General features: G+C 54.2%; 1 protein-coding gene and 1 long non-coding RNA gene across 3 annotated transcripts in view; one reads left to right on the top strand and one right to left on the bottom strand.

The window, feature by feature from the left end:
• Window positions 1-14,179, top strand: part of LOC104853191 — a 61,497-nt gene that overhangs the window by 25,974 nt on the left and 21,344 nt on the right. The gene's annotated exons all lie outside the window — the stretch shown is intronic.
• Window positions 11,170-14,179, bottom strand: part of Lrrk1 (leucine rich repeat kinase 1) — a 120,643-nt gene continuing 117,633 nt past the window's right edge. For both annotated transcript variants that reach the window (XM_010611069.1, XM_010611068.1), the window contains one exon: window positions 11,170-12,596. In XM_010611069.1, the coding sequence (XP_010609371.1) occupies window positions 12,419-12,596 (178 nt within the window). In that variant the 3' untranslated portion in view covers window positions 11,170-12,418. The remainder of the gene's footprint in view (window positions 12,597-14,179) is intronic.

A 14,179-nucleotide genomic window follows, 5' to 3' on the forward strand; every position in this document is an offset into this window, starting at 1 on the left:
ACACTCAGGTCCCCAAATCCCACCAGAGTGGACCCACGGCCTTACCTGGGCATGTGCCTGGCCATGGGGCCGCGTGTGAGAAGGATTAAATTGTGTGTACGCACAGCATCCGATGTGCACACTGGACAGTGCACACATACACACACGCACACATCACGTGCTTGTCACAGAGAGCGGATTTCACAAGCTTGTGATAACAGTGCAGAGAAGCCAAGTTACATTTTTAAAACTTTCTTGCACATGGAATGCAGGATGTCAATTAGAAAGTTTCCAGAAGAGCCCTTGTCCCTCCCGGAGGCACACAGGGCTCCCGCGGGCCTCTATGGGGTTTGTGTTTACACGTGTCCACGCGGGTCCACAAGGGTTCCTTCTCTCCCTGGTGGGATCATACTTGGGAATACTTGGTAAAGTAAACTCATCGCGCCCGCAAGCTCTTCTCAGCCCAGGAGCCCAAGGGCGTCCATTTCTCAGCCTGTGGGGCCTGGCCTGGCAGAAAGACTGGTGGGAGCGCCGGGCTGTGCTGCTCGGCTCGGGGCGCCCCCTGGCCGCGGCCATGAGAACTGCTCCTGAGAGTGAAACGGTGTGGGGGAAAAAGCTGGGAGAAGGCTGGGAGGTTGGCGCTGACTTCCCTCCTCCCAGGCTCTGGGAAGGGACGGAGCGCTTCTACCTTGGCAAACAGCGGGTGGTCTTGGCCAGGCCCCCCCAGCTGCTGGTTACCGTGCTTGGCTGAGCTCTTTCACTGCAGTTGGAGAGGCAGGGTCCAGCCTCCGCCTGTCCCCAGAGGTGCTGCTATCACCGGCTTTTGGGAGAGGAAAATGTCACCCTTGGGGAGACCCCAGGGAAGTCTCTGCACCCAGCCACCAGGGTGCCATTGTGAATCAACCCTCCTGTCTCCTGGAAAGTCCTCACAGTCCCTGGTCTGACCTTCACGCAGATCTTCTGGGTGGGGCGGTGAGGCCCTGGCGAAGTTTTGTCTGGGGACAGTGGGAGTCACTTTGTTAGGGTTTGTTGCCTGAGGGACAGCCGTGGGCAGTAGCTGAGGATGAGAATGGTCACGGCCAAGCGCAGACTCTGGGTCTCCTCCATGACTTGAGCAGCAGACAGGAGAACAGATGCAGTGCTTGCTCTGGGTGTGCAAAGGCTGGAAGGGCATGTGTGCATGAGCGTGCATGACACAGATCTTCAGCTGCAGTCTGTGGGTGTCCTCAGGACATGTCATGTGGACACGAAGGGCTCAGGGGCCTCCTTCCTGACCCAGCCTACGGGGTGGGAGCTAGGATGGCAGCTGTGGCGTCTTCCTCAACCCCTGGCCATCCAAGAGACATTGGCCCTGAGGGACGTGACCTCCCCCCACAATATCCTCCCTCCGTGGAGGTCTCCATGCACATACCCTTCCTCCTGAGTCCCCACCTGTGTGCCCCACCATGCGCAGGAGCTAAGGCAGCCCTGTCACTGTCCTCCTTTGTCAAACAGGGAACAGGGGTGTCTGAGGCTGAGACACTTGTGCCGGCCTTTGGTGGGCAATGGTGGAGGCAAGACTGGAACCTGGGTCTGTGTCCTCAAACATTGCCCATCCACCATATTGAGAAGCAGCCCCTGGGGCAGGGTTCCAGTAAATCCTCTGGTCCTTGGTGCAACCCCAAGAGGGAGGTTTAGAATAACATCGGAGCACTGGGTGTTTGGGGTGTCAGGGCCAAGCAGGGCCCCCCATCCCAGCTACTCCTCCCTGTGCTCGGGGTCATGGGCTCTCGTCTTGCTGTGGTGTGTGGCAGGCTGTGGAGTGCATGCTACTGGTTCCCCTTCCCTGGGGGACAGTTCTCCACATGTCACCACCGATGTGAAGGCTACTCCAGTCCTTCGTGCACTCCCCAGGTCCACCGAGGGGCAGACACATTTCCGTGAGGGCAACAAACACCTCAGTGTACTTTAGATCCAATTTAAATGAGTTTTATAAATAAAATCCAAACAATGAGTCCATTTGCTTTTACTTCTCTGGCCACCTCTGAGTGGAGGCTTTAGTGCCCGATGCAGCTTTTGCAGAAGTGGAGGTGATTTCTGGTTCCACCCACCCCAGCCCATCTCTGCTCCTCTCATCTCCCTCTGCAGCGCTGGGCAGAGGCCCTGCCGTGCAGGTGGCAGGGTATCACAGCAGGCTTTGGCGGGACGGAAGGAGGGACCATTCCGGGCAGTGGGGTGGGTGTCTTCTCACCCTGCGCGGGCCACAGTGCATCTCACAGGAGAAGTGCGGAGGCTGGCTCTGCCCTGTGCCGTGGATGCCAGAGCCACATGCAGAGCTGTCTAGGGTCCTTGTCTGGGACTGGTGTGGGTGTGGAAGGCAGGGGTCAGACGTGGCAGAAAGTGCCTTCTGGAAAGTCAACCACGCACTGCCTGCCAGGACTAGGGCTAGGACTGTGAAGTTGCAGCTGACCCCAGAGAGGCAGCCGAACCCGAGTCCAGGAGGGACACACACTCGGAGTCGAAAATCACAACTGCAGCCAGAGTTCGAAGATACAAGTTCCATGATGGCTCTGAAATGCCAGACCCTCTCCTCGCCAGCTTTGGCTTTCTTAGGAATGTGGTGAAATAGTTGAGTTGAGTCAGGTGATGTGGTGCTTGCCAGCCCAGGGACATGCATCCGAGGCTCGCAAGACCAGGGAGATGGATCACTGGCGTTGAGGGTTCGATGAGCTGGACACTCGTTGCTCTTACTTCGCCCCACTGCGCCGAGTCACGTGGTTCTGTCCTCAGAGCCCTCCTGTGTGCAGACGGGGATGCCAAGGCCCTGCCGTGGTTTGGGTGTCTCTCGAGGTCCATGTGTTAGTCTGGGACCCTAGGGTGGGGCTGCTGTGGTGGAAGCTTCCGGAGGTGGGGCCCAGTGGGCAGTGCTTGGGTCACAGGCGATGTGCCCTTGGGGGGTTCAGGGACCCTGGCACGTCCGGTCTTTCTGCTTCCTGCGTATGAGGTGAAGGGTGCCCCACTGTGCCGTCGCCACCACTGCCATCGGGCACCTCCACCCCATGCCCAGTCTGGGTCTCCCCAGTCTGGGGCTGCAATCCCCAGAACAGTGGACTAAGGGAGCCTTTTGTCTTGTAAGCTGGTTATCTTGGGCATTTCATTTCTGGTGGTGGGAAGTGGGTCAATGCGGGCCGGGGGCTATAGAGTGGTGGGTCATGAAGATTGCGGTGGAGAATATGGCAGCTCCCAATCCAGCTGGAGAAAGAAACTGTCTGTCATCGGTGGGGGCACAGAAAGGGGCAGGGACAGGACGTTGGTTCTGCTGGGAGCATCCTGGCCCCACTGAGCACTGAGGGACCATGGCTCTTCGGAGCAGCCCAAGGAGGGCTGGGGAGCCTCCAGCCAAGGATCTGAGCTGGTCTAGACTTGGAAGTAGGGATGGGAGGAGCATTGGGGACAGGTGTCAGAGGGAGTTGGATAACAGCCATACATCCAGGCAGTGGAGATAGCAGAACACACTGGGCCACCAGAATTTACCAAGCACCCCCGAGAGAGCTCCATCGGGGAGGAGACCGCCCACAAGAGAGGGAGAGGTGGTCCTATGCATTGGCCCTGGCCTTAGTCCTTGCGAGTGGCAGGTAGGGAAGTGTGCTCCAGACGGGAGGATCTGAAATTCCTTTGTGTGTAAATCCCCTTCCAGTGCCCCTGGGTCCGACCAGACTCTCCCGAGACCTGGCACCTATGCCACTGGCACTCAAGGGTCAAAGTTCCCGTGGGCCGGGAATGGGTGGGCAGCAACCGTCCTCACCAAAGGCAGGAGAGTTGGCTCCTCCGGGAAACTGCTTCTGTGTCTCACCAGGAGGGCTCTGTCCTCTGCACCACAGAATGGCTTCATGCAGCCTCTCCTGGGAGAAATAAGATTCCTGTCCAGCCTCACAGGAAAGAGATGCCTGGCTAGCACTTGAATAGAGGATTATATCTGGATTCTGGAAACTGAATCACCAACAAAAGTATCTTTTATCTACTAGAATGCTCAGAGCCCCAAAGCGGACTAATCACAACAAGATTGTACACCCGTCGGTCCAGTAGTAATTTTATAGTTATGAAAAGTGAATATTTTTATAGCTTTTTTTTCTTATTACAAAAGAAAGAATTGGGACCAATCATTGGCAAGAATAAAAATGAGTGCTAATCTCACTAGCCAGAAATTACCATTAGTAACACTTTGGTCTATGTCCTTCTTGATTTTCATCTATACAATGATACATAAAAAATACTGTGGACAATTTCTTATTAACATGAATCCCGAGGTGCCTTTGCTTCACTTACTATATTATAAGCTCATTTGCTTATCTTTCCATGGCTGGTTGTTGTATTGCAGAGGCCACCACAGAACCTTTGGAACTAGGAGGATATTTTGGACCAAACTGTGGCCCATAAAAATGCGTATGCTAGAGTCCCAACTCCCAATTCTTGGGAATGTGACTTCAGGTCAGACTTCCTGTTGGCCAGAGAGGACATCTGAGCGATGATGGCAGAAACAGCTTTCCCACACCGCACCCTGGCTTCCCCCCAGAAAGGCTCAAGATCTCAGGGGCGACGGTGCCCAGCTGTGGGCTCCTAGTTGGGTCTGCATTCTCCATGACTAGGTAGGGAGAGGAAGCCTAGGTGTCCAGGCTCCCAAAATAGCATGGGCTGTCCCGGCCTCTAAGAGGTGGCTGGTACGTCCTGCACCCTGAAGCCTTGCTGTGCCTATCTTTCTCCCATCACTCACATCTCTTCGGGGACCTCTGGGCTCTTAGCGTGCAGGGGAGGGGGCTGTCCAGCCTGGGAGAGGGGTGAATGTACTTTGTGGGGAAGACAGGACACGATGGCTCCCTCTCCAGATCTCTTTGGCCTCTAGGTCTCAGAGATGGGCGCATTCCAACAAACCCTAAGCGTCTCCATCGCTGTCCACTTCTGACTGACAGATGTGAGCCCTCCTGGATGCCGCCGGGTGCCTGTAGATCAGGTCACCGTCTGTACGCTGCGAGCCTCCTGCCTAGTAAACATGAGATAACCCGTCTAAGTGCTAACTCGCTGCTTCTACATCGAACACATCACTTTGGCTTGGTTAGGTTTGGTTTGAACACAGACTATGCAAGGGCTCTATCACTGAGCTAACACGCTCAGGCCTTTTTTTATTATTCATTTTTGTTTTGAGTCGAGGCCTTGCTCTATTGACTAGGCCGGCCTTGAATTTGTGATCTCCCTGCCTCAGTCCTCCAAGTAGGGGCATGGTGAGCCACTGTGCACAACTTGAATGCACAACATTTGAGTTCTGACAGCTTCTCCAATTAAACACTGATTGTAAGTTCTTACTAAATCCCACTTGTAGACATTTAATTAAAATCAAAGTCTGCAATATCAGACAAACTTCAGTTTGGAGCACCTTAAGAAACAGACAAAACATCTAAAATATTACACGGGTTCCATAGCAAGTGCAATTGTCTCTTGGTATCCATAGGAAATTGGCCATAGATGCGAAAGTCCCTAAAATAAAGTGGTGTAGTATTTGCACAGAACATACACAGTCTTCCCAAATACTGTAAATCACCTCTAGAATGCTTATAACACCCAGCACAGTGTAAAAGCTAGGTACACAGCTGGAATGCCGCATTGTTTGGTGAAGAATGACAAGAGCTTACATACATTTGGTACAGACACCTGTTTGTTTTGATCCCAAGATGAAGTTTTTATCCCCCCAGAGTTTTGGGCCCCATAGATGTGGAGCAAGCACTGTGCCCTAAAGCTGTCCCTGTGCTTGGGCCTCAGGTTTCCATCTTTCCTCCTTACCCCACACCAACATCTTCCTGGTGTTCATAGCTCCTCCCAGGGTGTCCACGCCTTCCCAGGCCTGTGGCAACCTCTGCTGAGCCCAGGAGGAGAGGCCAAGCCTCAGTGTGGCCAGATAAGGACTTGGCCATGGGCTGTTGCTCCGGCAGGACTGGAACCCGAGCCCAGCCTCAGGCTGAGTGTCTTCCTCCCAAAGAGCTCAGCAGTTTCAGTGGTGGGTGGCTGGAAACTCTGGCATTTCGCAGATCTTTGCATGCCTGCGGGCTGATCCTCCCCACACCCCGTGATGTGTCTCCATGATACACTGATTTGCTTCACTAGCTCCATGGAAAACACACCTTGCTAGCATCTGCAGACCAGACCAAGTGCAGGTTCCTTCCTCAGCTGTGTGGCAAGGGCGGGTGCGAAGATCTCTCTCAGGACTGTCTGGGGACAGCCGGCTCTCCGCATCTGCTGGCCATCACTGCTGGCCACCCCCTTTCGCTGGGGGTCAGGGTAGCCACTGAGCAGCAAGACCTACTCCTTCCAAGACTGTGTGCCCCATGTTCACTCTTCCTTTTACCCATGCAGGAGCCACGTTTTACAAGCTAATCTCATGCATGGCTGGAAGGAACTGCACCCACTTGTTTATAGGATCACACTTCCAGCCCTCAGAGCGATTGCAGAGTGCACTTGTGCTGTGAGATCTAGCTCCCTTCTAAATTCCAGCTACCATTTATACGCTTTGCAGTAACTTGTTCTTTGTGCACCGCTGCCTTTCAGTGCACGTCTCTGCACTGTAGTATTTCAATAGTCAGTTAGCAATCACCACAGCTTGGCCAGAGCGAGCTCCTCTTCGGACAGCTCCTTTGGCTTTTGACTGCTGCCCTAAAAGCCTTTGAATATCCGGCCCGTCCCAGGCCCACTGTACGCTTTGTTGTGTGCGCCCATATGTGTACATCTGCGTGCACAGTACAGGCGTGTGGGTGCGGTACGGTGAGTATTTGTGTGTGATGTGTGTAGTGAACATGTGTGAGTATCTGTATAAGTGCATATGTGTGCACACAGGCTCATGGTCTTGCTTCAGTCGTAGGTTCCAGACCTAGAAGAGTGCAAGTTTTGGTGATGTACGAAAGCGCTACTCTTTAGGTCACTCTCGATGATGGAACTTTGATGACCGTATGCATTCACTTCCTTATTTTTGGTGCCAGGGATCAAACTCGGGTCCTTGTGCTCACAAGGCAGGCGGCGGAACCACTGAGCTAAGTCCCTGGCCCTCACTTCCTTTTTAATAGGCCGTACTCATGACAACAAGAGTCCATCCCAGAGGTCCGAGTCCCTTCCTGTCTGTCTTCTTGAAGCTTCTGTGATGTTTCCACCTTCACATGGCAGGTGGCCACCCGCCCACACCTTTCTTTCACAGTGGAACTTCTCTGCCAGGGTCATCCTCTCCTCTCTGCCCCGTCCCTTGAGGTGCTACCAGTCTGGGGGAGATGGAGCAGGTAGAGCCATCAGTCCTTCAGGATGGGCTGAGTGAGCTGTGGTAACAAAGGCCCCAGGCCCCCTCCATCTTTGTGGGTTGTCTGAGCGCTGTGGGTCATTTCCTCAGGATGCAGGCTGCCTGAGCACCCCCAGCTCAGGCAAGCAATGCAGGTGACAGATGTCCCTTCTCAGCACTGCTAGGCCAGCCCCAGTCACAGGGCCTTACCCCACACACTGACCCACCACTGTGGACTACAGAATACAGCCTGCACATGAGCCTTGGTGACTGCCCTGGGGTGACAGCAACTGTCAGTGGCCAGGTGGAAATTTTATCTTATTTTTATTTCACTTTTCTAAATATATTCCCCCAAATGAGACCCCCAAATATTGCTATCATCTTATACATGAATCAGTCTATTTTTGTGTGTGCACATTAACTCAGTTATCAAACAAAGGAGTTAGTAAAAGTCTGGCCGATACTTCAGAAAGCACAGGTTTATTCTGACAGGCGGGCTATTTCACAGCCACAGGACCATGCCTGCTTCTCAGGGAAGCTTTCACGGAGGGGCTGGGGCTGGGTGGGTGCAGGGCCAGGGCCCCTGACCCCTGGCCCCTCCTAAAGGAAGGAGGACAGTCACCGCTGTTTCACGAAGGAGAAACCAGGGCCACAGAAGTGGGCAGCTTGCTCAAGGTGAGACTTCAACTTGTCATCAAAGCCATCAAACCCTACAGTTGGGCCTTTGGTGGTGAGGGACGAGGCTGAATCCCAGTCCCCTTTACAACTGTGTTTTGGTATAAAATGACTGCTTATTGCCCCAGGGAAAGATCACAGATCATCCCCTGCTCTCGTGGCTGCAGAAGTCAGTGCTGGGGCCTGTGCAGCCACCCTGTGAGCCTCTCTGCCTGAACACACACAGGCACGTGGGAACTTACAGTGCGCGGGGAGGGTTAGTGGAAAATATATCTGAACACTAAGGAACTGCACTGGGCTGTAGCCACTGGGAGCTGAAAGTTGCAGGCATAACAAGGAAGTTTTGGTTTATTTTATTTATCTCATGATGTCATGAGAAGCTGTTGGTGTGCAGCCAGGGCTGGCGCAGAAAGCCGCCTCCTGTCACCATTCTAGGGGGCTCCCAGCACCCCAAGGAGGAGCTCTGTGTTGTTCTTACAAGGAACAGGGAGGGCTCTTGCTGACTCAGCCCCTCTCCATCGTGTCCACTCAGCCCTGGATGGAGCTCAGCCCCAGGCCCAGGCCTGCCTGCAAAGGTGCCTGGGAAACTTCAGTGCCAGCACTGTCAAGGTCTGCTATTGAGCAGAAGGTGCAGTGAGCAGTTTCTCCCCAGAGCTCGTCAGAGTGCTGCTGGAGCTGGTGCACTCCTCCCCTTCCTCCCTAGACTTGGCCCCACTTGGCTGATGGGAACTATCATTCGTCGTTTAGAGGTGCAGAGTGCCAGGCCCCAGGCCCTGACTTGCTGGAAGATGTGCTCCTTCCTTCCAGGGTTGCAGCACGCTCACTTCTGGGAGTTCAGGCTTGCGGGTTTTCCTGAGCCTTGGGGAGTTTGTTACATCTCCGAGGCTGCCCAAATGCTTCCTGCAGGAGGCTCGACCTGCCTCGCAGCATGCACTCCGGCCCTGGCGGACAGAGAAGTGGGGTCTGCTACCCCTCCCAGGTAGGGTCATTGCCAGCATCCTGCAGGCTTCGGCATCTGTGGCCTGGGAAGGTGGTGCCAGTCCAGCCAGCGAGCAGCGCATCCAACAGGTCGCTGCTTTCTGGGCTGCAGGGCAGCATTTGGGAGGGGCCTGAGTGTAGTCTGCTGGCGGGGGGGAGGCCTTGACCCTGTTCCAGGGCTGTGTGTTCTCCTGATGCCAGGACGAGGGGGCACCAGCATCAGAACCCACTGACCTTGGGTGGCTGACCCTAGCTCCTCACCTGTCCGGTCCTGTGCACATCCACTGGGGCTGTGTCTGCAGCCCGGACAGCCAGGGTGGTTACAGCTCAGCTCAGCCCTGACTGGAGGTCAGACCGATAGGACAGGGTTGCTGGGGAGCTGGCCTTGCCCAGGACAGACCCGATACTCCCAAGTCCCAATGGACTCAGGGTAAGGCACTTTCTGGGGTCCAGGGCAGAAATCCCTTTCAGCTTGGATCACCACCATAAAACGGTATGCATGCAATTCAGAGTGTAGGGGAAAGGTATAAAGTGAAAATAAAGGGCCTTTCCTCCTATGCCAGCCCTAATTCTCTTCCCCGGAGGCATTGTTAAGTGTACAAAGCTCTCAGCATCCTCCCGGATAGTTTCCATGTGCACAGGCATGGCTCTGGGACATTTTTTATACAAAGGGTAACTAAATACACCCTGTACAGCAAGTTGCTTTTTAAGGACACAGTATGCGTACTATACCTCAGAGAGCATTTCAGGGCAGGGCATTCAGCACTGCCTTTTCTTGTCAGGTTGCAGAGCATCAGATTGTCACTCGTACAGAAATTTATGACCTCCCTCCTGAGAAGCTTGGGAGGTTTCTTGTTTAAGCCATTATGAGGAATTGCTGCAACGACACCGTTGCTCTGTATTTTTGAGGACTGTCACACATATTTCAGGGTTAAATAGGTAGGTGGAACTTCCAGGTCACAGTGTATGTGTGCATTTGAAATGGTTGCAGATTCTGCCCAAATGCCCTTTCATGAACGATCCCATGTAGATCACTTTCTCTTTGGTCTCTCCTTCTCCACGCAAGCAGTCAAGGTTTTTTTTTTGAAAGATTGTCTGAGTCCTGCTTAAAACTGCCAGAAGCTGCAACAGAGATTCACAGCTATAGTTCCATGTTTGGTGAGTCCCTGAGCTCTCCTGTCTTCACAAGTCAGCCACTCCAGCTTTCATGGTTCTCTCCAGTGAATCAGCTCAGCCCCACCACAGGGCCTTTGCATGTATAAGCCTTCCACCTGGGGCCTTGAGAACCCCACACAAATGCCTTTCTCAGATGGCACCTCCCCAGGCAGGTGTCCCCCAGCGTCAGTGAAATGCAGTGCCTCGGTCATTTTGTGTTGTCACCCTGCACAGCAGAAGGAAGCTCCTAGAAGCTGAGGTTCTCATCTGTATGAGAACCCGTGTCTCAGTGATGGGGTCTCACACTTAGCGGGTGTGCAAGAAGTAACTGCTGACCCTTGTGTCATTGCAGTATGAGGGCGGCAGATGGCATGATTGCTGTCTTCTTGACTGCTGGGTGGAGGCTGGCATGGAGGCCAGTTTATGAGTCTGCATTTCTTTGTGACAGTTGCCTGTTCAGCCCTTTCCCATTTTCCTATAGGTCTCTTTTTTAAATTGAGAAGTACAGATTCTTTGCATGCAATGTAAGTGCTCTATTTTTCTCTTTCACTGCAAATATTTTTTCCCAGTTGGTTGCCCACCTCTGGACTATGCAGTCATTTTTCCATTTAAATTCCTAACTTTCAGCAGCCAAGTTCACTGGCCATTTCCTGGATGGTTACTAAACATGCTGTGAAGAAGTCCGCTCTTCCGGCTCTGTGGGGCTCTCTTCACAGGGGCCCAAGCTCAGGGCAGGACTGTGCCCATGGCAGGAGGAAGAGGTCTGGGCTGTGGGGGAGCCTGGGTGTCCACAAAGCTGCCTGGCTGCAGGTCTGTGACAGAGGGCACAGCTGGGAGGGCACCAGACAGGAACTGGACTTCATTTGGGGAGCAGTGTGGGAGAAAGTGGGGAGGGAAATGAGAGGCACAAACTTTCCATCCCTGAGGACTTGGGACCCAGGCTCAGAAAAGGAAGCCCAGGCTTGTGACCCATGAACTGCCAGGGGCAGCTGCAGGCCATCGGCAGTGAGCAGTGGGGGTGCCCACTCCTGCCTGGGAAGGATGGAGCCTGCGCTGCTGTCACAGTGCTCAAAAGACAAGTCCACGGCTGCATTCTGGGAGTCTGTTTATTTTCAGATAAAAGGAGTCACATGGGCCTGCACACCCCAGCAAATCTCACATTTGATTTTCATAATTTAATTTTAGCAAAGTTTCAAGAACTTAAGGGAGAGTTTGATCTCATGTCCTAACTCCCCACCCTAGATCAAGCAGCCTTCAATGATCACTCTTGGCAAAGACATGGCTATGTGTGCACGTGTGTCTGTGTGTGTGTGTGTGTGTGTGTGCACGATTTATACAAATGCTTGCTGTTGTGCCCACCCGTCCCCTGTGAACAACTTAACTTTTCAGTCTGCCATCCATGTGTGCAGTAAATGTTTAGCAAATACATAATTTGGTATAAGCCCCATACAATGTGATTTCACAACCAGAGGTAACCGCTGAGATATTACTTAATTTGTTAAAGTGATAAACAAGATTATGATGTGCAAACAAACAGGGCTTGTGCTCCAGCTTCGTCCAAGTTTACTTTACCAGGCTGTGAACACAAGGCCCTTTCTCCAGCCCCGGGGATGGGGTTTCCCTCTCCTTTTGTTGGTGGGAGAAGAATGCAAGGGCTTGGGAGTGCTCTCACACTGGGCTTTCTGGCTGCGGCACTTAAAGGACCTCATTCATTCCCCAGGTTGGGTGACAGTCCTCGCCGGTGCGCTTAGGGTGCGCTTAGGGGTTTCCCACACAGGCTTCACTGAGCAGAGACACCTGATCTGGGCTTGCCCAAACCGGCCCCGTGCTCTGGGGACTCTGGAGCTGAGAGGCTGGGGTGTTGGGGGAAGGGGCAGGGCCCAGCCCTCCTCCTGCCCTGCCCAAACTGCTTCTCAACTGAGACTCTAGTGTAATTCCTTCTGACACTTGGGGCTGAAAACTGGGCAGCTCCAGTATGCCAAGGAGGACCTGCCTCCTTTTGTGGGACCCAGCCCACAGTGGGGTCCCCCTCCCTTGCTTCTGGCGCCAGTGGAGGGGTAGGAGAGGTGCCTCCTGAGGACCTCACTGTATCCCCTTGGGCTGTAAAACCAGCAATAGGGCGGTGGTGTGTTCAGGTAACTGCCCTGCAGGACCTGAGAACTCCCACCCCACCAGCAGGCAGTAACGTCTCAGCACTCTTTAGCAGCATGGGGTTAGGAGAAAACCCCATCAGACTTCTGGGTCCTGGAGCACAGCAGCAGGCAGGGAGGCTGGAGGCTGGAGGCTGCAGTCTGCAGTCTGCAGTCCGGCCGGCTGGGCCACACCAAGCTTCTTCTGCAGGATTTACCTCCTCTTGCGTGCACAAGCCTCCAGCCGGCCCAGCTCTTCGTAGGACTGATAGAAAATGTCAAACTCCCTGGCTCCCCAGCCCCTCCAGACAGCCAGGCACCACTCTGTGTTTTCGTTCTCAAAGCCACACACCACGGTGTCCTTCGCCACCACAGCCGCGTCCACCAGCACCCTGCAGAAAGAGGGGGTCTGAGGAAACGCTCGGGGTCTCCACGCAGTCGGGCGGGGTGGGATCCTTCCCCCGCACACCCTCAGAACTGGCTGAGGAGACCATGTGTTCCAGTGCCCCCCGGTCTGGGCCCACAGGGGCACTGAGCCTTCGTACACCTCACACAGGCCGAGGGCATCAGCTCCCGCTCCCGGGCTCTGCCTGTAAGGGACTGACTCTGGAAGGCAACACGTTTCCATGTGTGCCTTCAGACCTTGAAGTGCCCAGAAAATGCCATCAGTCTGAATTCCCACCATGGCATGGCCCATGACTGTGTTGAAGCTGGTCAGTTTCTTTGCCGCAGTTCTATGGGACTGTCTGTTCCTTCCCACATGCTCAGGAAACACAAGGCTGGGGACTGCTTTGCGTGATCTGTGTGTACAAGTTTCCTTTAGGGCCTCAGGAGGTGGCACCTGCAGCCTCCCTGCCCATGGAGTGCTGTGGGGCTGGCGGCTCGCCACTGAGTAGGTGCCGTTTGCATCTCCTCCTGCACCCACCGCATGTGTCCTGCTGGGCACTGAGGCTTCCTGCAACCAGGGTGTCCAGAACCAGGGTGTCTGACTCCCCCAAGGCCTTGCCAGGTCCTGCCTTTCTTGGGGATGCCTGGATCTTGATAAAACTTGGCTTTGGGGGATGAATAGGAAAAAGGCCGCTAGGTAAAAATTAAGAGACTCTCACAGCAAGCATACCAAGGTCGACCAGTCTGGGTTCAGCAGACCCACCCAATCCCAGATACCCGATCTGCTAGCTGGGGGCTACTCTGGCTCAAGCCTGCCACGAGACACTCAGCCAGGGCATAGGAGCAGACCACAGTCTAGTTTCTAGCACCATTCAGAGAGCAAAAGTCACTGGCCCCAGGAGTCACCGAGAAAGCTCAACGTTGGCAGGCCAGGGAGTACATCTGCCACGGAGTCTCCTTGGTCACTGTCCTGCTTGGGGGAAGCAGGCCGAATGGGATTTCTCCATCTTTGCACACTCCATGGAAAGTGAAAACCCTTGTCTACAGATGGGCAGCAGCTCATGCTGCAGAAAAACAGGCCTAGTGAGAAGTGGAAAAGCTCCTTTGTACATGTGCAAGCACACACACACGTGCACACACACATATACTTAATTTGAATTCAATGAAGCGAGGGGCTTTTCAGAAGGGAGACTTGACTGCCTGGGGCCCCAGAGCCAGAGTGTCCGTGAGGAATATTGTTGGGGACTGTGACCCGACATCTTGGCCACGTAGACGGTGTCTTGGATAAGCTGTCCTTACAGAAGTGCTCAGGGAGGGCACTGCCATGGCTCCTGGTAGTACCCACCCCAGGCTTGGCCAGGTCACCTGGCTCTAGTGGGTGCTGATGGGCAGGTGGGTCAGCCCTGGCAGGAAGGACAGTGAGGCAGTGGCAGAGATCCCTGTTTCTCCTGCACTGGGCCCTGGAGACACACATGGTGCATAGGGACACTGGGCACCCGGAAGCAGCAGCCCTGGCCAGAGGCCAAAGCTTGACTTAGCTGGTGTTTGCTGAGCCCCCGCAGGAGGATGCTGAAGGACCCCGTCTGCC

Source organism: Fukomys damarensis, unplaced genomic scaffold (genome assembly GCF_012274545.1).
Source record: "Fukomys damarensis isolate Sample0158 unplaced genomic scaffold, DMR_v1.0_HiC HiC_scaffold_7, whole genome shotgun sequence".
Taxonomy (NCBI): domain Eukaryota; kingdom Metazoa; phylum Chordata; class Mammalia; order Rodentia; family Bathyergidae; genus Fukomys; species Fukomys damarensis.